This window comes from Callospermophilus lateralis, chromosome 1 (genome assembly GCF_048772815.1).
Source record: "Callospermophilus lateralis isolate mCalLat2 chromosome 1, mCalLat2.hap1, whole genome shotgun sequence".
Lineage (NCBI taxonomy): Eukaryota > Metazoa > Chordata > Mammalia > Rodentia > Sciuridae > Callospermophilus > Callospermophilus lateralis.
Window position 1 is genome coordinate 8,521,644 of NC_135305.1, and position 23,365 is coordinate 8,545,008.

Here is a 23,365-nt window from a genome sequence, read left to right on the forward strand (position 1 = left end):
ATAAACGTGCTTGAGCTAGCTCTGGGTCATTGTCTCTTCATCAGAGGATGGTGTCCCATCTAGTCTCAGCTTTCTCTCTGTGAGCATTTTTCTGTCTTTCTTAACTCCCCAGTTCCCCTCACCAGTTTCTAAGGTGTGGCTTGCAGGTTGTGGTACATATTTTAAGGTTAGGTTCATATGGCCAATAATAAGAAAAATCTATGAACATAGTGTTTTTTAAAAATAGTAATTAGGCCCACAAAGTTAGTCTATGCACGGGGTTTGTGTTGATCCTGTCCTTATTGTGTGACTTTTCTCTCCTCCCTACTTCTGCTGCACTTCCCACCTGAGCTGGCCGTGTGCAGCCAGGTCTTTCTGTGTGTAGGGAACCCACGAGGCCACCGTGCTAGGATTCCAGACAGCCTGGAGACCCCTGTCCTGTGGAAGCTGATGAGAACAGTGGAACCCACATTGCTAGGGGGATGTTAAGGAGAGGAGAGAGGAAAAACATCACCAGGGACTGACACGGTTCCCTATTCAAAGTACCAAATAAATACACTATGTGTATCTCCCATTGTCTTTTCTGTTTCATAAAATAAATACAGACCATAAATAAGTCATGAAACTCAGGAAGACCCACTCTGGCCTGCTGGTTCCATCTCTTACTAGCTAATTAGCTTGGCACATGTCACTCTGAATTCTCCAAGCCTCTTTCCTCCACATATCAAGTGAGGACCTTGTAGGCACTTGCTTGTAGTTAGGCTTCGTGACAATTAAGTCTGGGAAAGTGCTTTGACTTAGTAGGCACTCGACACACATGGTCCTCTAGTCTTCCAGTTTTGCTACTGCAGGTGATACTGAAGGACAGTCAGCTAAACTCAGTTGACCCTAGTGACCAAGGAGAGAATGCAATGTCTTACTTCGGATTTGTGACTTTGCTTCATCCTCTGAATCTGTGCCTTGAATGCTGATTATTCTCATGGGCAACAAAAATGAAATGAATGAATTTATCTTGGAGTAGAATGAATTATGAATCAGGAATTATTGGAAGTTTACAGGATTAGCTTCCTTAGACACATACACTTTGTTGTTCTTAACAGCTACGTGGGAGAGCAGAAATACATACCCTTCCTTTCACAGTGGAGTCTGACTTACTACCAGAGCATAAGGGTGTTACATCCAAAATCTAACCTTGCCCTTGCTGCCAGAAAGCCTGTCACGTGAAACAAATGTCAGAAACATTTAATGCTTTTTTAAAAAGGAGGATTATTCACACTCTGGATTTTTAAGAACTGAGTAACTCTTATAAGCAAGCAGTATTTTTTTTTTTTTTATGTGGCTGCTCTATTTTCCTTCCAATCACTGTAGAAGAGCCTGTGGCCGGCTTTGTCTTGCCAAACGTGGCCACGGCACTGAAGGAGGATCATTCGACACCCCAAGGTGTTGTCCGACTCAGCTTCTCCTGTCTACCTTTCACTGTGGTTTTCTATTGGGGCCTTCAGAGTATTCAAATTCAGGGCCATCTGACTTCTTTTCACTCCCATTTGTTAAACTTTAAGGTCCCTAAGGTTTAAATTCTAGGCTTAAATTGTAGGATTACGCAAAGGGTCTTTGTAGCCCCCGTCTTTTCCTCTAAACGTGCCCTGTTCTCCTCTCCTGGGTCGCAAGATGCAGGGGCGCTGAGTGGCAGCTCATCTTTGTGCTGCAAGAGACAGACACCTGAGATGTCACAAACTAGGAGAAGGTCAGATTCCACGTAGACCTTGGTTAGACTTCTTATTCTACCTCACTGGGCAGTAACAATGCTCCTTCTATTTCAGTGGATATCATATGTGATAATAGTTTCTTAGACTGCAAAGTAATGCACAAGTATAATATACCATATTTGTGTGATGGGAGTTAAAAATAACATTCAATTCCTATTTTCTGAAGCTATCATTAGTAGTTATTTTCCACATCATTGCTGCTAACACCGAATTTGTGAATACTGAATATACTGTGGCAGGAAGTACAGAGTTAGGTTCCTACAAGCTTCTGGTTATAAGATTGCACCAACAATCAATATATAAGCTTGTTTTATGTGTGTTTTGTTTAAGGACACCCTATTGACTATATTTTGCTGATTCATTGACTTTGAACTCAAGGCCAACAATATCATAACTCATGGTGTAACAAAGCTCATCTAACACACATATTTTCTCTGTAGGGCACATCACGGCTTTCTTGTGTTTAGGGAAAATAGAGAGCATCTCATTACTCCATCTTAAGATAGGAGCCATCTTAAACAGCCAAATCACCAATAAAAATCACAGAAACCACGGCATTACATAGGTCCCTAAATGTCTCTGGTTAACAGAGCTGAAGCAAGAGGGCAGGGCGTGGCCTCATTTTACCTCAGCTGAGAATATATACATTGGTGACAAACTTTTCACTGCTCTGTCCATGTCTGTAAATGACTCCACAGGCACTGCTTTTGGGGTTATAGACAAGTTTTAGTGAGTAGGCAAATTTGCAATTATGAAATCTACAACAATGATGATTGCATATACATAAAAAATTTAAAAACTTTCTATGTTCTGGGAACATTCCTGAATGATTACAATGAAAGAAGTTCTTGGCTTTCAAAATGTTTATTTCAAAACAATTGAGTATACAAACGTATGCTGCTTGTTGAAGACAGGTGAGTCAGAAATTTGGAACAGAAACCGGTTCCCAGCTTTTGACAATCTGGTGTAGCCGAACACTAGATATGTCATTAAAGCAGAGCTTCTGTTCCCTCACCGCATTTCGACAATAAAAAAAGTGTCTTTTTTTGGTTTGCTTTTGTTAGTGAAAAATGATGTGATTTTGGATCACAAGGTGGAGAGACGATGGTATCAATTTGTGTCTAGCTAAAAGCTTCCTAACTTTTTCATTGTTTGCTTGATTCTTCTTTTTATGAGTGACCAGGATTGGGATCAGTTCTTCCATTGTGTAAATTAAAAGCCAAAGGTTAGATGAAATGACACTGCTTAAGACGTATGGAGCACCTCCTGCCTGGTACCCTGATGAGCACTTTACACACGGTGCCATTTGTCACCTTCATGAAGCTTATGATACTGGCACAACTGCTGTGGGCGTTTCACAGCTAAGGAAACAAACTCAGTTATGAAAACACCTGCTCAATTCTCCTTGGTATGCAGGACAGTTGGAGTTTTCCCGGTGGTCGAACACAAGATCACATGTCTGAGCCTCACCCTCAATTCACAGAATTTCCTCTTTCAGCCTTAACTTTGTGAAAAGATTTTCTTTTGAAGCTATGTGATCTAGTTGTTGAGAGGTTTTGGTCATGATGCTATAATTATTAACTGCACTTGTTAAACATACATCTGGGTATGCATTTGGGTGACACACAAAGATGATTACGATAGTGACAGTGGATTATGTTGGACGCCATATTGAAGTACAGCTATGTGACCTTGGCTGGGTGCTTTGACCTTTGTGGGCCTTGTTTTCCTTAGTTGTAATACGATGAGGTTTCAAGAAATTATTTCTTAGGGCTTCCTATGTTTCTATGAGGTAATAACAAATGTCTAAGAGTGAAAGTTAATGCAATTAAAAAATCATGAGAAGCCAACCTTGAACGACCACTTACCGGGAAAATTCTTCCTAAACAGGCTTCCTCCAGCCTTGGGAAGATTTTGGACATGAAAACTATGTTACATTTTCTTTAGGATATGAGAAACCCGACTTAATTTCTTCCCTTCCATTTTAATATTATTTCTTGCCTATCACTTGGGAAGTATGTCTGTTCAGAGTTTCACTCCTGCCTTGTCATTGCAGTCAAACCCGCAGGCAACTAACCAGAGATTGAAGTTAACTCAAAGCCATGTGATCATTCACCAGTTTTGCCACCCTCCACTCAGAGGAGGTAGAGGTAAATACCAGCTGTGAGTTGCCATCAGGGTCTCCTCTGAGAGTTCAATCTACCGTGTTTCCTCCAGCCCCACCTTTAGAAATATGTTAATCATTCTCTCCAATAACAACCTTAAGAGAATGACAAAATTCTAAGCTGTAGATGGATATCTAATTCCCGTATATGTCTCAATCTCCAATGGCTCAGATGGAAGGTGAAGAGCAAGTGGGGCAGAGATGGAGGCTCGGTCATGTTTCTCGTTCATCACATACCTCCAGTCTCGGGAGACGCTTACTAGATGTCATCCCATGAATAAATGACTCCAGAGAATAGGGTGGACAAGATCTCTTACTGTGACCACTTTTCCTCATTGAAAGTTTTATTGGGGCAGTTGTAGGCTCCCGCGCAGTTTTAAGAAGTCTTACGGATCGACCCCTTGCATACTTTACCCAGCTTCCCCTGGTGGAAGCATTCTGAGCATCTTTAGAACAGTATCACAATCAGGAAATTGACATTGTCACAGTCTCCTGATTTTATTCAGATGTGATGCTCATTGTGTCTACACTTAATTCCCGGAGCGTCATGGGGAACAGGCTGTGCCTAGCCCTGAGTTACTCCACGTTGAGCCTAAGTGCTGAGGGGGAATGATCTCCACCTTGTGTGGGTAAGTAAACAATCACCTTCTGCCTAGCACAACCATCAGGCCCAAACTGATAAATGCATCAATCATGCTAATAAAAATGACCAATTGTGGACCTACTGAATTAATCAGAGGCACAGGGATGCAAGGGTATATCAAATTCATATTGGAAAAACCAGGCCCATGAGCTTATTGAACACACCAGACCACCAAATGAAGCAACACACCCACCCAAGACCCGCAGGGTAGTCTAAGCACCCCCAGCCCCTGCACACGGACCTTGTCCCCTGTCACTCCTTATGAGCCTTGCCCAGGAAAATCATTACAGTGACGAACCTCTGATCCTCTGTCCTTGGTCTTGGGCACTGCATGGTTTCTCCTGCCCCTGACCATCACACACAGCTCCTTCCAAGCTGACATCTCAAGATGACACTGTGAAACTCTTGTCCATCTAGACCCTGGTCTAGAATAAGTTCTGTGCTTTGACAGCTCTGCACCCTGAGCAAGTTCTTTGGCTGGTTCCTCATCTTATCTGACCACCTGCCTTGACTCTTTGCATTTAGCCTCCTGAACCCCTGTGGCCAATTTAACCCTTTCTTAGCCTTTCTGTCACACACACTCACACACACACATTTGTGTAAAGTGTGATGTGTGACTTGAGTGTTATAGATATTAGTAGTTAAGATTGGAATAAAAGAATCTGTGACTTCCTGCTTATGGCTATCAGGTGACCCAGGAGTATGTGGTAAACTGTCACTGCTGAAAGTGGTGTAGCCTGACTTCATTGTTATTCAATACATTCTGACATTGTGGAAAGACATGAACGTGTTTGGTCTATGTTAATGGCCCAGCTTGCTCGTGACTGTGTATCCACCACTGCACTGAAGAACATGAACAACCCAACGGCACCAGAGTCCCCCATTGCCCTGTGATTACCAGCCTCTCTTCCTTCCCACCCTCACCCCTGGCAACCCTTAATTTGTCCTCCAAGCCTAAAATCTGATCATTTTAAACATGTTACGTAAATGGGATCATTAGGTATGGAATCTTTGGGACTTCCTTTAGCATAATTCTCTAGAGACTCTCTCTGTTATTTCTCTCGGTTTGTTCCTTACTGAGAATTATTCCACAGTTATGGAGCCACACTCAGAAACTGACACGCTGTTCTCTTTTGCTTTTCTGAGGAAGGACCAAGGTTCAGGTGGCCCAAAGACATTCACCTTCTTGAGGAAGGAACGAGGCAGAGAGATGGGAGAGGACGACTCCTGGCAGGTGGGGCTGCGTTCCTGGTGTGGAGGGTTGCTCATCCAAGGAACAGTCTTGAGTGTGTCCAAACAGGATGTTCTAAGTTTAGACCCCCAGCCCCTAAACTACTTCTCCTTCAGGCTCCCTCGTCTCCATAACCGGCACCACCTTTTACACAGCTACTTGGGCCCAAGCCTTGGGCAATCGTTTTGGATTCTCTTTCTGCCACCACACCCAACTGACAACAGGCCCTGGGCTCCTGTCTGTTCCACCTCCTTCTCCGTCGCCTCCTCTGCTCTTGCTCCGGCTGGAGCACCACTCTCTCACTTCAACTTTGCACTCGCTTTTAACTGGTCTCTGTGTCCGTCCTGCCCTTACATCTGCCCACTCCTACAGTTAACACAGCACGAGCAGCTGGCACGAACCTTTGAGTACGTAAGTCAGATTGTGTCATTTGCGTGCTCAAAGCCTTCTACCGTGCCCCGTCTCCCTCAGCATAAAAGGCAGACCTGCACGGGTTCACAGCTGTATGTGGCTTGGCTCACGCTCTACCCCCCCTCTGTCTCCTCCCACGCTGTGCCCTGACCACTGGCCTTCTTGCTGTCCTAGCCAAGGCTGTCTCTACCTCATGCTGCAGGACTGCCATTCTCTCTCCCTGGAACACTCCTCCCCGGCCACCCATCTCCCTCCCTCGCTTTGCTCAGGCCACACTTGAACGTTCCTTCTCGGAGAGGGCTGCCCTGGCTGTCTGGACCACTCTGTGCCCGGCTCCTCCCTTGTTTTCTTCTTGGCTCTTGTAACCAGCCAGCATTTCTGCTGCACAACTCTTTTCTCACTCTTTGACTACACTGGATAGAGGATGGGTGTCCAAGGCCAGAGCTGCTTCTGTTGGGCTGACTCAGCCCCATCGTCTGACACGAGAGCCCCCGACACACTTCTCAGTGAATAAATGATTTCCCCCAATTCCCTCACTCACCTGGTATTAAATCAAGGACCCAGCATGGAGGGACTGGTCACAGAGTCCCGGGATGTAGAGACGGTGCCCGCCTTCTACCCAGCTCGGGGAAGACAGAGGTGTCACTCAGCCGCAGGGGAATTTGATGGCAGCCCAGTAGGCCAGATTGCATCGACAGCCTGCTTCCTCACCCCTCCCTGTATCTGCGCCTTGCCGTGTGACTGCTGTTCCTCCCATGAAAACAGGAGGGTCCATTTCCCTTCTCCTTGACCCTGGATATGGCCACAAGACCAAATCTGCGGGTGGCGGTACCTGTCTACGGTGTCAATCTGATCAGGTTATTCTCTGGATAAAAAGTTGCCTCCGGGATATTGTGAAAGCCTTAACAAGGCTCTGAGTGAATCCACAACACAGCAGATTGTGTGAGAGCACTACACCGGCTTTGCCTGGCTCCGAACAACGTGGACTGGGATTCCTGTCATCTGCATGTTCTGGCCTTGGGAGCATGGTGCCAGTGGATGGAGACAAGCCCAAAGAGCCCCTGGAAGCAGGGCTCACCAACGGGAGCTGGGGAGGTAGAGAGAGGCCCCCACTCCCTGGAGCCTCAGCTTGAGGTGCATCGTCTGCACGTCTCCTGGGGGGCTGCCTGGGAATCACACTCCAGCTGTCCACATGGGGAGAGCCTGGTAAGGCCCCCTTCCTCCTGTTTCATCGCTTTGCTCCCCTCCTTGAACGTTGTGGGGTCATCTCCCCAGTGAACTTCTTGTATTCAAAATTCATTTTCAAAGGGGTTCTCTTAGGAGTGCTCATAACAAGGCAGGGGATCACATAATTTATCAACCCACGCGGGGTCACATTTTTAAAGTGAAAGGAAGTCCTGCTCATCATTTGCTCCTGCCTGGCTGTAGTCAACTGGGACTGTCCCCGCCAATCAGGGGACTGTCCCCTGCTTCTAGAGGCTGCTTGGATGAGAGCCCTGCTCTCTGCTGCTCTTTTTCAGCCCTTGCTTTTCCATACCCTGGTTCCCACCATCCCTGAAGGAAGCTTGTGGTGCCTCAAGTTTCCCTCCTAGCAGTTATGTTTCCAGAGACGGTCAAAGTGCACCTCCCACCCCAACGTTCCTCTGGGATGCAGCCTTGTCAGCATGCCACCAAGAGATATAGCCTATCTCCCTGTGTAGGAATTGGGTTGGAGCCTAGATTTTGGCAGCCAGCCAGCCAGTGGAAGTGGTGCATGTCACTTCTGGGGCTGGGTCTTAGAGATCTCGAGCTGCCACCTTTGCTTTTCAGAATGCTCCTTCTCAGGCTCAGCCTCTCTGCTTTAAGGTAGAAGTAGAGGAAGGATGTGGTCCCATGGGGCCTTTGCTGTCAGCCCCAACTAAACTACTGGGCAGCTGGCACATGCTGCTAGTCAGGTGGGTGAGGCCACTTTGGACATCCAGTTGTCCACCACCCTGTTGGCCCACAGAATTGAAAGAAACAAGGAATGTTGTTTGGGGTGGTTTGACGTGTAGCAATGGATTCTGAAAACTCACCTTGCCCCTTTGCCCACATGCTTCTAACTCATTCTTCAAGTCTCAGCTTATAGGTGACTCTCTCGTATGCCTTCTCTCAATCCTAGACTGTGTTAAGTGCCCAAAGAACCCTATCATACAGATTCAGCTTGGCATGACTGCAGCTTGCATCTAGCTGCCATGATTGTCCAAGAGTAACCCACTCGGTTTTCCCTGCATTTCCCCAGATACTCAAAATAGGCCAAACCACTAGAGTGGTGTGTGGAGCTTTACTATTGGTCCCTGGCCCCAGGAATGTGCCAACTCTGATATTAGCTTAAGACAAATCAGGTACATCCCAGCTTGGATGAAGTCCCTTTTTTCCTAACCAATATGTACACCTCTCCTTCTGACCAGAATTTTAGGAATCTATCTGGTCTTGCTGCTGTCCATGATCATGCTTCTGTCAGTAAGCCCTCCAATAAACGGCACTCTATACAACCCTGGACCTGCCCGCCTCTTTTATTTATTCACTAATTTAGTGACCCCCCTGGCCCTTTGGGGCAGGTTCTCTTACACGGGGCCAGGTTTTCTGGAAGACCTATACTTCCATCTTCCATTTGTACTGCTGCTTGTCCTTCTACTCTTAATAATTGCCGTTCACCATCTTTTCTTCTAGCTAGGACTGAAGTTCTCCAAAGGCAGAAATGTGGCTGTCTTGGACGCCATTGACACCCACCCCACTGCCTTATGTAACGCGTGGCAGCTGACATATGATGAATACACACTTGTTTGATTATGATGGAATAAAAACAACTGATATTTATTTCACACATTTGTGGGAGACATCATGCCACCTTTAAACATGTACTATGTTGCAGAATCTTGTAAAGTCAGGCCCATAACTATTCTACTTTACACATGAAGAAACAGATGCAAGAGATGAGAAGTAACTTTCCAAAGTCATAGACTTGACAAGTGGCAGAAGGAAGCCTGAAATCTGAAACCCAAGTGGAGAACCGTAAAGTCTCTTCTTATCTGGAAACTTTATGTATCAGTCAGGACAGGTTAGGTTGTGCTCCAGTAACAAATAGCCTTGTAATTTTGGTGGTTTCACAAAGCAAAGCTGTTTTTCTTTTGCATGCTATACATTCATTACGAGTCAACAGTGTTCTTTGTTTATTGTGGTCGCAGAGGGACCCCTGTTGGATAGAACAACCATATTTGAGGCTTGACAGTCACCCTGTCAAAGCAATAGAACTCTAGAGGGTCTTGAACCAGGTCTTGAGTGTTCTAGTCCCAAAGTCACACATATTTTTTCCAATTATCACTCCTTGTTCAGAAATATTCAGCAAGCAGTATAATACCTTCTGCAATATGCCACTTCCCCATGGATAAAGAACTAAATATATTCTTTTCTGCTATGTAAGGAGGCATTGCCTAAGTTCCAGAAGATTCTGAAAAACCCTTGAATAAGAGCTTTTATCAATAGAAAGTAGTTTGGGATCATAATAGTCACAATTTGGATTATGACTGAAATGATGTAATGGCTACCATATAATACAGATACATCTTCTATCAGAGTTGCTTTGGTAGTGAAGTAGTTAGGAAAATATTAGGACCCGGGACCAATATGACTTACAAACTATATTAAATTCAAATGAATAGAAGTTTACCTCTAATTTTACTACCCTAGACTCTGCACTGGTAAGTAGTAATGGTTGGGAAAGCAATATTATTTTGCATTAGCATTCAACTTCTTTCCAAGCATAGCCTTCCAAATCCATGTAGAGCAGTGCCATTTTATAAATAAATAGGTCTACTTCATTATAATTTTATGCCACTATCAGTTTTAGTAATGGCACAAATAGTTAATTAGAAAAAAAATAATAAAAGAGGGCTTAATGATAACTTTCTAAAATGAAAATGAAAACACATACTTCCATTCTGAACACATTGGTTGCCTATTTAATAACATAAGTTATAGTGATGTGATAAGCACCATGCATTGACATTCTTCTAAATCCATATCTGTAAAACATCCATACAGTGTACGATATAAAGGAATCCTGAAAACAATTATTCTTTCTGTTATGGTTTAGATATAAGGTATCCCCCAAAAGCTCATATATAAGACAATGAAAAGGGTTTAGAGATGAAATGATTAGATTATAAGAGGTGTAACCCAATCAGTGGCTCAATCCACTTGAATGGATTAACTGGGTGACCAGAGTAGGCAGGTAGGATGAGGCTGGAGAAATTAGGTCATGGGGAACATGCCTGTGAGGTTTACATTTTGCCCCTGGTGAGCAGAGCACTCTCTCTGCTTCCTGGTGGCCACATCCTGAGTTGTTTTCCTCTGTCCCGCCCTTCCACCATGAAGTTCAGTCTCACCTTAGCCCTAGAGCTATGGAATGGGCCGACCATGGACTGAACCTCGGAAACTGCTGAGAGCCATAGCCAAGTAGGAATGACACATGGCATTTTGGGTTGAAAGGTGACCCTGCTCAGGGATTAGGGTGGCTCCGGTTTAGGGTGGATCCTGCTGGGAATAGGGCGGATCCTGCTGCCTCAGGCGCCCACTCCTTTGGAGTTCCTGCTGAGTTCTCGCGGGGTTCTGAGAGAATTGGTGCGTGGAGCCAGGTGGAGTCAGGGGAAGTGTGGGTACAGTGTCTGCGAGAGTTGGGAAATAAAGAGTTGCTGTTTGAATCTACAAGGCTTTATGGTGGCTCGGTTATTTTGTGCCCAGCCAGACTTTGGCATGAAACCATGAGCAAAAATGAGCTTTCCTTCCTCCAAGTTGTTCTGGTCAGGTATGTGGGTCACAGCAATGCAAAGGCTGACAAAAACATTTGAGATTTTAAGTGGAACAGGAGCAGGAGACCCTTTCTACTTTAACATTGTGTTTCTCACCTTTAAAAAAAAAAAACATGTCTCCCACTACCTGTCCTCACATTTCAAGGGTATTTAGGGCTTGTCTAAGCTGTTTTTGCTCAACCCAGAAAGCTCCTTAGCGTGGAGGGCAAATTTCCATTTAGCCGTTGTTGAATGCTCTCATAACGAGGCCACTCATTTGTGAGGAGCCCCGGTTATCGGGAAGCTCTTCCTTACATGAAGCACAGTTCTTCCCCTTCACAAGCTCCTCTCCGTTGGCTTCGCTGAAGCCTCGAGGACTCAGGCCCTGGACAAGCTCATCCTTCCTTCATGGAGCAGTCCCCAAACTGAAAATTATCTCGCTTCTCTCAAGTCACACATTTTCTGGATAAATATTTCTAGACCTTTTGGATTTTCTTTAGTGGGTCTCGTGTCTATTTGGTCTTCTCATAAAACTGATGTTCTTAGTCTGGACACAGTTCTCCTATTAACATGGCTCAGTGTTAGTCTCATTTAAGAATCAGTCAGGACAAAACACTAGTTCATGCTAAACACTCCATCAAACCAGCCCCCTGAGTTTGCTTTCCTGACACTGGGAGTCTCCCCGCTTCTACCTAAGTGCTACTTTTATTTTTATTTTTACTTTATTTGGTCCAAGTGCGGGAATTAAGCTTATGCCTAATTTTTTTCATCTCATTATTTTTATCTTGTCTTTCTAGCCTGTCCAGATATTTCTGAAGTGTTTTTTATCATCTGACGTATTAAACCATCCCTCTCAGCTGTGTGTCATTTACAAACTCACTAAACACGCAATTAGTGTTTTAACCCAGGGCACTGATTGAAATGTTGGGAAGGATGAGCAAATAGAAGACCCCCTTTCAGGTTTCAAAATATGCTTCTCTTCATTGGCTTAAAGATTTATTGAGAGACTATTAAATCCTCTGATGAAAGCCAGATACATAAAGTCTAGGGCATCATTTGGGTAGTAAGTGATAAAAATGGACAAAATTTGGTCTGATGAAATTTCCACTTTACAAACCTCTGCTTTCTGCCAGTGATTCTGAGTTCCTGCTAGAAGGACCCGGGTGGTGTGAGAATCCATTCTAAGACTCTGTGCTGGGTTGACAGTGGTCTCCCTTTTATTTCCCTTCCCCCGTGGAGCACATGTGTGTTGGGTTAGCTGCCCTTCTTCATTCTCATGAGCAGTGCTCATCCCAGAGCTCAGAGCAAAGTCACATTATTTATTTGGATCCGTCTCCCCTTTCTTTCATGGGATGGCTTCTGATCAGCAGCTGACCTGACGAAGCAATAATTGATAGCTTTGATGTCTGGGGTGTCCAGACCTCGCCAGACTATGTGAGATGCCTGCTGCGAGTTAACATCATCTTCCTAGATGGATATTTACAGAGCTGGATATCCACTGAAGCGCATGTCGCTTTCCAAAGGGGAATTTACGAATGCTCCTCCCTGGCCTGTACCTACTAAGTGACCTTGCACTGGAGGACAGTCAGCCTCCCTGGTACCATGTGGCTTTTGTTTTTGGTCTTCAGTGTGATCGTTTTGAGGTTTCCCTTGCTTCTTCATCATCCTGAAAGACGCAGCCATCATCAGCAGGGCTGGCTGGTGCCACATCAGGCTTCCCCAACACCAGCATCACAAGACCAACTGGGTGACCTTAAGCCTGTGGCTCTCAAAATCACTGGTGGTGATTTTGCACTACTGGGGGACCTCGGGCAATGTCTGGAGCCTTCTTTGGTCATCACGACGTGAGGTGTTACTTGTAACTTGTGAGCATGCTATAGTTCCATGGCAAAGAATTTTCTGACCCCAAATGTCAACAGTGTCACTATAGGGGAGCCCTGCTTTCCTGCCTTCAGAGAAGCCCTGACCATTGTGAGCCTTGGGTGCTTCTGTTGTACAGAAGCTGGGCTTCTTGGGGTGGGCGGCTGGCTTGGGGTGGGGGGAATGTGGACAGTCCCAGAGGTACCGGCACACGGTTAGCAGCAAAGGACAGCAAGGATTTTCATTATTTAGTACCAAGCATTGTATTGGATAAATCCCAAGATGTTAGTACCTTAATATTGAGAGGTAAGATCATTTACTCCACAAAATTTTTTTTGAGGACTTTCTGTATGCTAGGCACTAATCTGGTTACTGCAAGTAAACCAACCGACCGACCAACCGACCAACCAAGCAAACAAACAAACAAAAAAACACAGATGACATCTCTACCCTGAGGGAGCCAGCCTGCAAGGGGCCTCAGATTCCTCCACTTTGCATTTGAGAAGATCCAGCCTCTAAGAGGTTAAAATATCAAAGTAGTAAAGTAACAGGCCCCAGATTTCAATGGAGATGAGCCTGCATTCAAGTCTAATCAGCTCTGCCCGTTTCCCAAGCCCACATTCTTTCTACTCCATTAATGTCAGTGATGGATCCCTGATTTAAAATACAAACCAAAAACCAGGTGGCAGGATGTGTGAGGGCTGCGGATCTCACCCCACCCCAACTCTTACGGATGGCGTCAGAGCCTTGGCCTGAAGGTCTCACGCTGCAGTGTGCATCTGCAAATGATACGCTTTCTGATTCTTTCCTCATTACTCTTTACTAATTCAGCAAATATCTGTTGTGTGTTGCTCCTAGTTAGGATGTAGTGGAACTGTGCAATATTATCTTGGTCTACAGGGAGGTCACTGGCTAGTAGGGATGAGGGGCCATAGTGGAGCCCTAACCTGCTCTCATGTGAAGGAGGCCGTCTGCATCCCAGGACCGCAGACTTCCTTACAGGCAATTACATGTTCTTTCCATGACTCATTGACACATGTGTGGTTTGTTTCCATGCTCAGAGAAATCTTTCTTTGATGCACAAAAAAAGTGTAGGTGTGACATCCATACATCTGAGGCTTGTTAAACTTTCAGCTTGATTCAGATTTATGGCCCAGTAAATTCTTAGCTGTAAAGGATGTCACCTTTACAATGTTATTTGTTCATGACCTTGAAAGTCCGTATCGTCCATTGCAATTTTGTTGAAATATGAATTGAGCCCCATGGGATGAAATACTGATGAGCCGGAGAGCGTTAGACAAGGGAACCTAGCCATCACTCAACATTCCATCAAAACTTGGCTCCATGGGTCTCAGGAAGTAGTAAAGTCCAATGGACTTAGGATCATGGTTGAGGTTACCTTAGGGTATCATAAAGCAGCATTTTTAGGAATACAACAGTGTCATAGTGCAGAGTTTATTTTGATGGAATCACTAAGTCCCTGAAGGACCACTTAACACTTTCAACTATTCTTGATGGAAATGTAGGAATATACATGGCAGCATTTGGGCACGTGCCAACAGCTCAGGATGGACAATGAAAGAATACCAAGGCCAATCCACCCACTTTTTTTTTTTTTCTGATTATTGGCATCACTTAACCTTTGTCTGCATCACTTTCTGGAGCTTGGCAAGTTCTTCTTGTCCACCTAAGACTGTGGACTTTCCTCAGAGAGACCTCACCTCAATACTCTCCAGCCAACAAACTAGTGGACCCACTTTTGTCTAACTGACCTCCCTCAGCTTCAGTTTCCTCATCTGAAGGGTAATAATTAATCATAGGTTTTGTTTTACTGGATCGTTGTGACATTTAGTTGTCGTATTTATATGTCTAATATGTAATGTCATGACGTCTCTATCTTCCATTCTTGTTATAGATAATAAAAATGAGGGTATGTTCTTCAAAATATGGCAACTTTAGGAAATGCTGGACAGGATTCAGATGAGGGCTTTGTAGTTAAGTCCTGCAAAGTGACACTGAGACCATGCCTGGTGCTACTTGTAGGATGCAAGGGATTAAGAAGTAGCTGTTTATCTGGCCCAGTGATCAGTAAGTCTCAGCCTCATCCTTTTTCCACTCCCACCCTTGGAGGGATCAACCACCTCTCCCACTGACTTACCCCCGACTACGGGCTCTCCCTCTGGGCTTCACCCTGCTCTCTTCTGGACCCTCACTCACCAGCAGATCTGTGTGCTCCTGGTCCTAAGCCCAGGGACACTCTTTGCTGGTGGCCCCTTTCTGGTTTGGGGTGCAGACCCAGCCCTTATGTCTCCTGCCCAAGCCTTCCTCTGTGCTTTCCTCCTCTTCGTCCTCGGTAGCCACCACAGAGACTCCAGCCCAGCAGTTCAGAGCCGCCTCCCAGTGTTGGTTCTGCTACCTGTTAGCCAGTGGCCCAGGGCCTCTCACTCACCTCTTTGTGTCTAAGTCTCCTCATCAATAAAGTGGGGATAATAACCCAGCTACCTCACGGAGTTGTTCTGAGGTTAAATGGGATCATGTATCCATACTGCTTCAAACGGAGCCGCCTGCAGGAGATCCCCGGGAAGAGCTCCCGTGCCCCTGTTACAGGTCCTCGCTCCTCCCACTCCTCATTTTCTGCAGCCCCTCCATCTCCATAAATGAGCACTTTTACTGTTGATGCTCTTCTGATCATTGTCACCAGGACTCTGGGGACAATAAAATTAATCAATTCTTTCCTCTTGTAAGAGGTTTGAGCTGCTCTCCCTTCCTCACCAAAGTTTACACCCAAAGTGCACAGCCTGTCCTCTGAGCCCCAGGGAAACCCTGGACGAACCCTCTCGCTTCACTTGCTCTTAGTTGACGTAAGAGTCACCAACTTCGGAGGACACAGTAACACACTTTTAGTCTCCCACTAGCTCTGCTGCAGATCATACCTCTGACGAGTGGGTTTGGAGGATAATGGTTGTCTAGGTGACTTTTCAGGAATGGGAAGGCTGCTTTTGCTAAAAACACTGACTGTCACTGAGGCCTGCGGATGTCTCCTGGGTGACTGGAACAGGATGAGTAACTCCGCCTCTCTGTCTTCATATTCTGTCCCTCTCCTTTGCTCTGTCCCTTAACCTTTGGGTCAGACTCCACTCAGCTCTGCACGGAGACACGTTGGTCATCTGAGACATGCTTGGTCCAGAGCTATAATGCAGGGTTCACGTGACCTGGACTTGCCCAGTCTCTCTCCCCCCTCTTCGAGGTTAAGGACACCCTCAGTCATCGTGACGGGAACACTGGAGTACGAACGGATGAAAAGAGGTGGCGCCCGACTTTCTGGAAGATCTCAACCAATTCCAAGAAAAGGCATGAATATGCCTGGCCTTCACTAGCCTTGTCCCTCTCCCTTGTCATTCCTGTTCCGCGTTGAACCCCTCAGCTCCCAGGAAAGGAGAGGCTGATTTGTGAGCAGAGCTCTGGCATGCTTCTCCCTTCTTTGGTCACTGAATAAAACCTTTCATTCTCCCCAAAACTTTCTCTCAGCTGGTCTCTCTGGGATGGGCTTCCAGACTGGGTTGATCCAAAGTTTTAGAAGTTGCTTGGCTAAACAGTGAAGTAAGATCCTGCTGGCTCTACTACAGTTAGCACTTCTGATGCATGGTCACCTGGAGGACGGTTGTCTAAGTACTTTTTGGGGGGATTTGGAGGCAACTGTGTCTATTTCAAACTGGCTGAAGACCATCCTAACACTGCCTTGCTCTGACACCCTGTGAAGAGCCGTGAAGATGGACTGCACCTGTGCAGACCGCCTACTGCTCACCTCCCTCTCCTGCCAGTCGCCTTTCCCACACCTCAGATCAGCCTGTTTCTTTACCCCATAAATACCCCTCACCCCTACCTTTGGGGAAGTGGACTTGAGCCAGGGGGCTCCCCCTCCTCTCATTTGGCTGCTGTGGGAACGAACTCTCTCTTTCCTAAAACTCATTGCTTTAGTAACATCACCACTACCCACTGGGCACAAAAAGTGACCTCTCCCCCAGCCTGTGCATTACCACCATCCTGCTATTTCCAATGTGCTTATGTGAAGAAAAAGTTCAATTAAATATTGCTCAAAGGTAGAGGTCTTCAGTTAACCAAAGAATACATTTTACATTGGACAGTTGAGTTCTCAATTATGCTACCCATCAAATGACATTTGTTTCATTTCTTTCACAGACTCGGATGCCCCCAGCAGCAGTCACAGTGTGTTTCAAGGGAGAATTAGTGGAATGAGCTTTAGAATGTGTCACAGGAGCAATTACCCCAGAGATGATTTGATGACACTTGTCTTGTGCATCACTGAGAAAAACAGCACAGCTTTTCTTGTGTGGAGCAGGTATTTGTGACTGACCCCAATGAGAGAAAATTACCTGGTAATTTAAAAATGCAAATTCATATTACTTACTGTATTCTTATACCCAGTGTGTTCTTAACATATATCTATCCCCAAAGAACCAAATTCTTACCTATAACTTTTCCAAGAAAGAGCGCCTTGGGGGAATTGAAGAGTGTGTCGGATGAACTTGGCAAATGGTAACTCACAGAAGGATAATGATCGAGCTGTAGGAGAAAACGAGACACTGTTAGAAGAAGGTGACTCTCCTGCACCAGAATCAAATCTTCCCTGTAGGTGATAGCATTGCTCTTTGAATTCTGACTTCCAGATATCTTATTTCATCAGCGTGGGCTCTGAAATATAGCCCAGGAAAATGGAAGTCATCTCTTCCTTCACACAGGTTATTTGAAAACAATTTGAGCTAGTTAAATGAAGAATTGTTCTGATATGATCTTTGGTGGGTGCACATTTTCTATGGATAATTTGCCTTTTGGACTAAGATTCTTGCAAGCTTTAATGGAGTAAGATCTACTCCATCTAATCTCTAATAGTGAGCTCTGAAATAGACAAAGTTGTGCCTATAGCTTTGCGTTTTCTTTGTGCCCTCTCATGGAGCTATTATGTTCACTGTTTGGTATGTCTGCTACAGAGCAAGGTGGATCTTCAGATGCGAGAGCTTGCACACATATTTACACCTGGACCCCAAATGCTGCAATTCGACATTGTTTTCTTGCTTTTCACACAGAGGATGACTTTTTGCCTCAGGCAGGGGGTGTCAGAACCTAGGGGAGTTGGGGAGCCTCTGCTCAGGCAGAGCTTGTTCTTCTGGAAGGGAGGGGAGTTGGTGGCAGAGGGAGAGAAATGAGGCAGATGGAAAGAGCATCCTGAGAATGACTTGCACACGCACACTGAACAAGGCACGCTTTGGGTCACATTTCCCAAGTGCAAAATACAAAGGATGGAGCCACACATCAAAGGCCTTGACTAGTCTTTGTGTCCCCGCATAACAACTTCTTCTGAGTTGCTTTTTAAAACAGATGCAGTCTAATCCCAGCAACTCAGAGGCTGAGGCAGGAGACTCTCAAGTTTGAGGCTGGCCTGGACAACTCCATGAGATCCTGTCTCAAAATAAAAAATACAAGAGGATGGAGATTTCTGCGGTAGAGAGCCGCTGGGTTCCATTTCCAGTACTGACCACAGGCCAACAAAGAGAGGTGCAGTCTAGTGTGTTTCCCCAGCTGTGACCTCCTAGAGCTTCCTGGGTCCACCAGCTGAAAACCTCTTTGGATCCATTCATTCCTCTGGTGTGAGTTCCACACCTGCTAGGTCATTGTCATGGAAGGGGTGGGTCATAAGAAAACAGGCCTGGGTCCCCTGGGGGGGCACTCCTGTGGGAACTCTGGGGACCAGGTGGAGGAGGGAGCTGGAACCAGCAGCCACTTGGAAAACTTGGGAAATGATAGCTCCAGTCACTGGTAATAATGGGACTGACCAGGCCAGGAGGCAGGAGGCCTGCCATGCTAGGGGAAGGAAGGTGAGGTGCCAGGGAAGAAAGAGTCAGGGCGGTGGGCATCATTCCCTCCACGATGGGAACTAGCTCTGTGGATGAATGAGCGCTCATTATTAACAACTCTCTATAGCCAAATCATGAAACTGCTCACTACAGACTTGGGAACCATTGAAAGTTCAGGGTTCAGTGTCGAAGCATCATCACATCTCAGGAATTTTTGAGTCATGATCTGCAAAAGTGGTACTGTGAGTTTTTGTGCATGAGAAATATGATAACAAAAGTCTGGGGGAAAAAAAAGGAAAAGAACCCCATTAAAGCAAACATATGCGTGTTTCACTACCATTTTTAAAATGTTATATACCGTCAAATGCATCTTGACAAAACACTTATTCCAGCCAGAGAATCTTAAATATTTTAAATCTTATAAAATTTCTTCAGAGCAAAGGCTACCTTTTCTGCTAATACTAGCTGGCTCCTTTGGCGCCATCTGTTGGCAGGACTTGGTAACGGCCGCTGCTTTCACTTGTCACAGTCCCTAACTGCCAGATGTGGAGTGAACCAAGGCCTCCCGGGATGGTGGGCTGCAGTACTTCTTATAATTTAATTTATTTGTTGGAGAACTTAAAAATGGATACAAGCAATATGTATCCATTATAGAAAAACAGTAGTGCATATTTTCAGGAAAAGACTCAGCTGGTGATAATTAATACTAATTTAAAAATGTATATTATTTGTTTTCACAAAAAATGGGTGGAATCCTACTGACACCTGATTTTGTTTTTTAAAACTTAAGAATGCATTATGAACTTTTTCCTGTGTCAATAAATACAAAACTGAATTGCGTCTTATGGATGACTAGTATTCTGTCGCATGCAAAATACAGTATGGCACAGTCTTTAAAAGGTATCAAATCGTTGTGTTCACACATCTTTTTGTGTCCTCAGGTCCAGTGATGGGCCAAGTGCATGGGAGGCTCTCAATGAAAATGTGCTGGTCTTTGCTATTGCCACCCTGAAAGCCTGTGCTCAGAGGTGACCTGACCACATAGTAGCCCCTTGCCCTCCGTCGGCTGTTCTCTGGTGGTCACTTTCTATAATTTGAACTGAGCTCCTAGTGAAAGTCCTGGTTTATCTTCGTTAAGTTTGCCCCCTTTCTGTATCTGCATGGTGGATGGTTTGGATCCTGATACTGAAATATACATTTATTTATATGAAATTCTACTTCTTTTGTTTTGAAATACAACAGTGGTCTGCTCAAAAGTTTTTGAATCTTGATTCTGTCATTTGACATACTAGTGATCCTGCTTGGTTTTATATCATCTAAAAATATGGTGAACACTCTTATTCTTAACTCATTAATAAAGTCATTACTTGAAAACACACGGAAGTGGGCAGTGACAGAGGATTCTACTCCAAATTACCTGTTCAGTTAGGAAAACATTTTATAGCAACTGAAATGGAAAATGTGATAGATGTTAAAGGCCCTCAGAAAGCCTCAACTGTCAAGGATGAGGCTGGAGCTCAGGAGGAAGCTCCCAATAAGAGAGACAGGGAGGGTGGCGTGGGGGGAAAACAGAAGAGGAGAACGTGGTCCAGGTTTCCTCGTCCCCGGGGACAGGAATCTCATTCCTTCTCCCTCACATTCCTGCCTGCTCTGCTCCTGAGAGGGAGGGTGTGGGCAGATGAGGATGTTGTGGGGGATGAATTGACATGGACAGGTCAGGGAAGGGAGGTGGGCAGCTGATGGCTTGCCTGGCATGACCACGAGGCGATGCTGTCCCCCTGCTGAGCACAAAGACCTCAGAGTAGTGAGATCAGGCCAGGCTTGTCTGTGCGGCCATGAGGGCATGAGACCACCCTGGAATTCCTGAACAGAGATGCAGTGGACAGGGTAACAAGCCCCACTCCCCTGAGATATCCATGTCCTAATTCCCAGAACCTGAGAGTGGGCCGTCCTGCACAGCAGGAGGGACTCTGCTGATGCGATTAAGGTGAGGATCCCGAGACAGGGGATTATTCCTGGTTATCTGGAGGGGCCTCCTGGAATCACAAGGTTCCCTACAGGAGGGAGGTGAGAGGGTGAAGAGGAGGAGAATTGACCTTGGAGCTGAGCAGCTGGGTTGCATGAGGAGGTGACTGAGGAATGCCGGTGACTTCTGGGAACAGGAAAAGGCCGGGAAACAGATTCTCAGCACCTCCAGAGGCAACCGGCCTTCCTGGACCTCGACTTCAGTCCATGCAGACTCCTGACCTCCAGAAGTGTAAGGTAATAATTTGTGTTGTTTCAGCCTCTAAATTATGCTAATTTATTACAGCGACAGTCAGGAACTTACACACAAAAAAAGACCCCGTGAAACAGTAAACAACAATGAAAGAGAGCATATTCCCTCTCCCGGCCATTTCTCCAGTGCCAGCATAGACACCTTGATTCTGTCATTAACTTATCAGTGATCCTGTTTGGTTGTGATTTGTCTAAGAATATAATGAACATTCCTCATCTTAATTCATTCATAAGGCCATTAATTTAAAAACATTAAGCAGGAATCTCAGTTGGCAATGGTAAATACTTTGAATCCAAGTCCACCCCACCTGCTTCTCAGATGCAATTTATCAAGAGCCCCCGTCGCCCACCTGCTTTTGGAGAGCAGAGACCCCTGCCTCCTGGGACCCTCCTCACCAGGAGCTCATTCCTAAAACGAGCTTCTCCTGAGTGTCTCCTGCCCAGACCCCACCATTCTTTAAGGTGTATGGTTCCCTTTCTCTCAACGACCAATTTACTGTCTCCCAGCTCCAAATGCACCCTTCAACACACACCTTAAGATCAACCCTGACTTCCTGCACACAGCTGTCCTTTAAAGTGGGCACCATGTAGAGGGCGCGCAGGGACGTCGCAGGAGGAAGGGGCTTCCTGTGGGGGAAGCGGAGGTCCCAGGGGTGCCTGCTGGAGTCACAGACTAGAAGTGAGCCCTCTGTGGCCCCCACACCCACCCCACAGGGTGCTGCCACCTGCCCCACCTGCACTTGGGGGTGGTTTGCTGCTCCCCAACATGCCAGACCCCTCCAGCCTGGGCTGAGCCTACCTTTACCAGCAAGGTCTTGAGGGGTTCAGAACACAACACCCCAAAAGTGCTGGTCTGGCCAATCGACTGCTTCGAGGGTAAGATGCTTAGAGACCACAGATGCAGGAAGGGCACGTGGGCCACTGCTTTTCTTGCTGAAAGCAGGAGACAAACTCCCCTGTGAAAGACGCCTTCCCTCAACAAGAGGAAAGGGACATTCTTATCTCCAGAAATGGGGAGTCAAGGCTGAGAGAAATCTGTGCCCCAAACTTCATTAAAGTAACCCCCCACGCCTTTGTCCCAGCCCCACCTGAGCTACTTCTTCACCATCACACTGTGTTCACCTCTGCAGGAGCACTGAGGCCCGCCACCCGGGGGTCTTCACCTCCCTCTGGCAGCTCTCAGGTCCAGGTGGCAATCTGTATGGTTTTTGTGCAAATCCCTCCAAGGTCAGCTTATTCCTCAGGGACAGCTGGAGACTCTAAGAATGAAGAGCGTGGCCTCCCCCACAGTCGGGAACCCTCCTCACTTGTCCTTGCTGGATGTGCTCGCTCAGGCCTGGGTGCCTGTGGGAAGCTGAGCAGGGGGTCCCTACGGTTTACAGACAGCCTCTGTCACAGCTACTTCTCTTCCTCCTGGGCCCTGTGGGCTCGGTCCCCCCACTGAATCTAGACTGCCCCACACGGGCCTTTCTTGGTGGAAGACAGGGTTCGGTGGTCTCTGCTGGAGGGCATCACTACAGGAAAAAGGAGGGAGTCCAAAGTCAAAGAGGGACAGGAAGGACTGGCATTCCTAGCCATCCCCGGTCACAGAGAAAGAATGGCCAGCTGCAGGGACAGTCCCTCTCACTGAACCAGCCTGGTCCTGTCAATTAGGAAGGCAGAGGGTAAGCTACGTTTTAAGTATTTACATTCAAAAGAGAAAATGCATTAAACCAGATAAGGCAAGAGAAGCTCTACCTGAGAAGCCTAAGGAAGTAAATGACATATGATGTCATTTCACTCCCATTGCCAGGTGGCCCCTCTTCTCAAATGAACCCTGGTGCATTTGCCATGGTTAAGTGTAATAATTTCAAGGTAATTTCTTTGGGGTCCGAGTGAGCTATTTGACTGTACATTTAGCTGGTGGTCATTTCCCTGGCAGTTAAGAGGCGATAAGAGATCGTGTAATAGAGTCTCATTAAAATTAAAGACTGTGACTCCATGTGCCCCAGGACAACCTTAAGGGGACACTAATTTGTTCAACATTTACCATTAAGCCATTAAAAGCATACTGATGCAGGCTGGGACACAGGTCCTACACCGGGAGTTAAAGCTTTAATGCCGTCCAGGTATTATTTTGCAATTTCAGTTCCTTTCCATTTTAAAGCTCTAGTTTGCATTGGCAGACTTAGAAGGGATTTCACCAGCCTGTTTGTTTTGGGAATGAAATGGAGAAGCTAGAGGAGGAACACAGAAGATCCTAGACAGCCTGGATTATTTTGGATGAAGGGAGGGGCGGGACACCCTCTCCTGAGATGAAAGGACCCAGTTCCACATGGGCCCTGCCTACGTGGTGGAAAAGTATTTTGGGGTT

General features: G+C 46.0%; 1 protein-coding gene across 1 annotated transcript in view; it reads right to left on the reverse strand.

The window, feature by feature from the left end:
- Nucleotides 1-23,365, reverse strand: part of Cntnap2 (contactin associated protein 2) — a 1,322,317-nt gene that overhangs the window by 95,135 nt on the left and 1,203,817 nt on the right. The window contains exon 21 of the mRNA XM_076852920.2: nt 17,353-17,446. Coding sequence (XP_076709035.2) covers nt 17,353-17,446 — 94 coding nt within the window. The remainder of the gene's footprint in view (nt 1-17,352; nt 17,447-23,365) is intronic.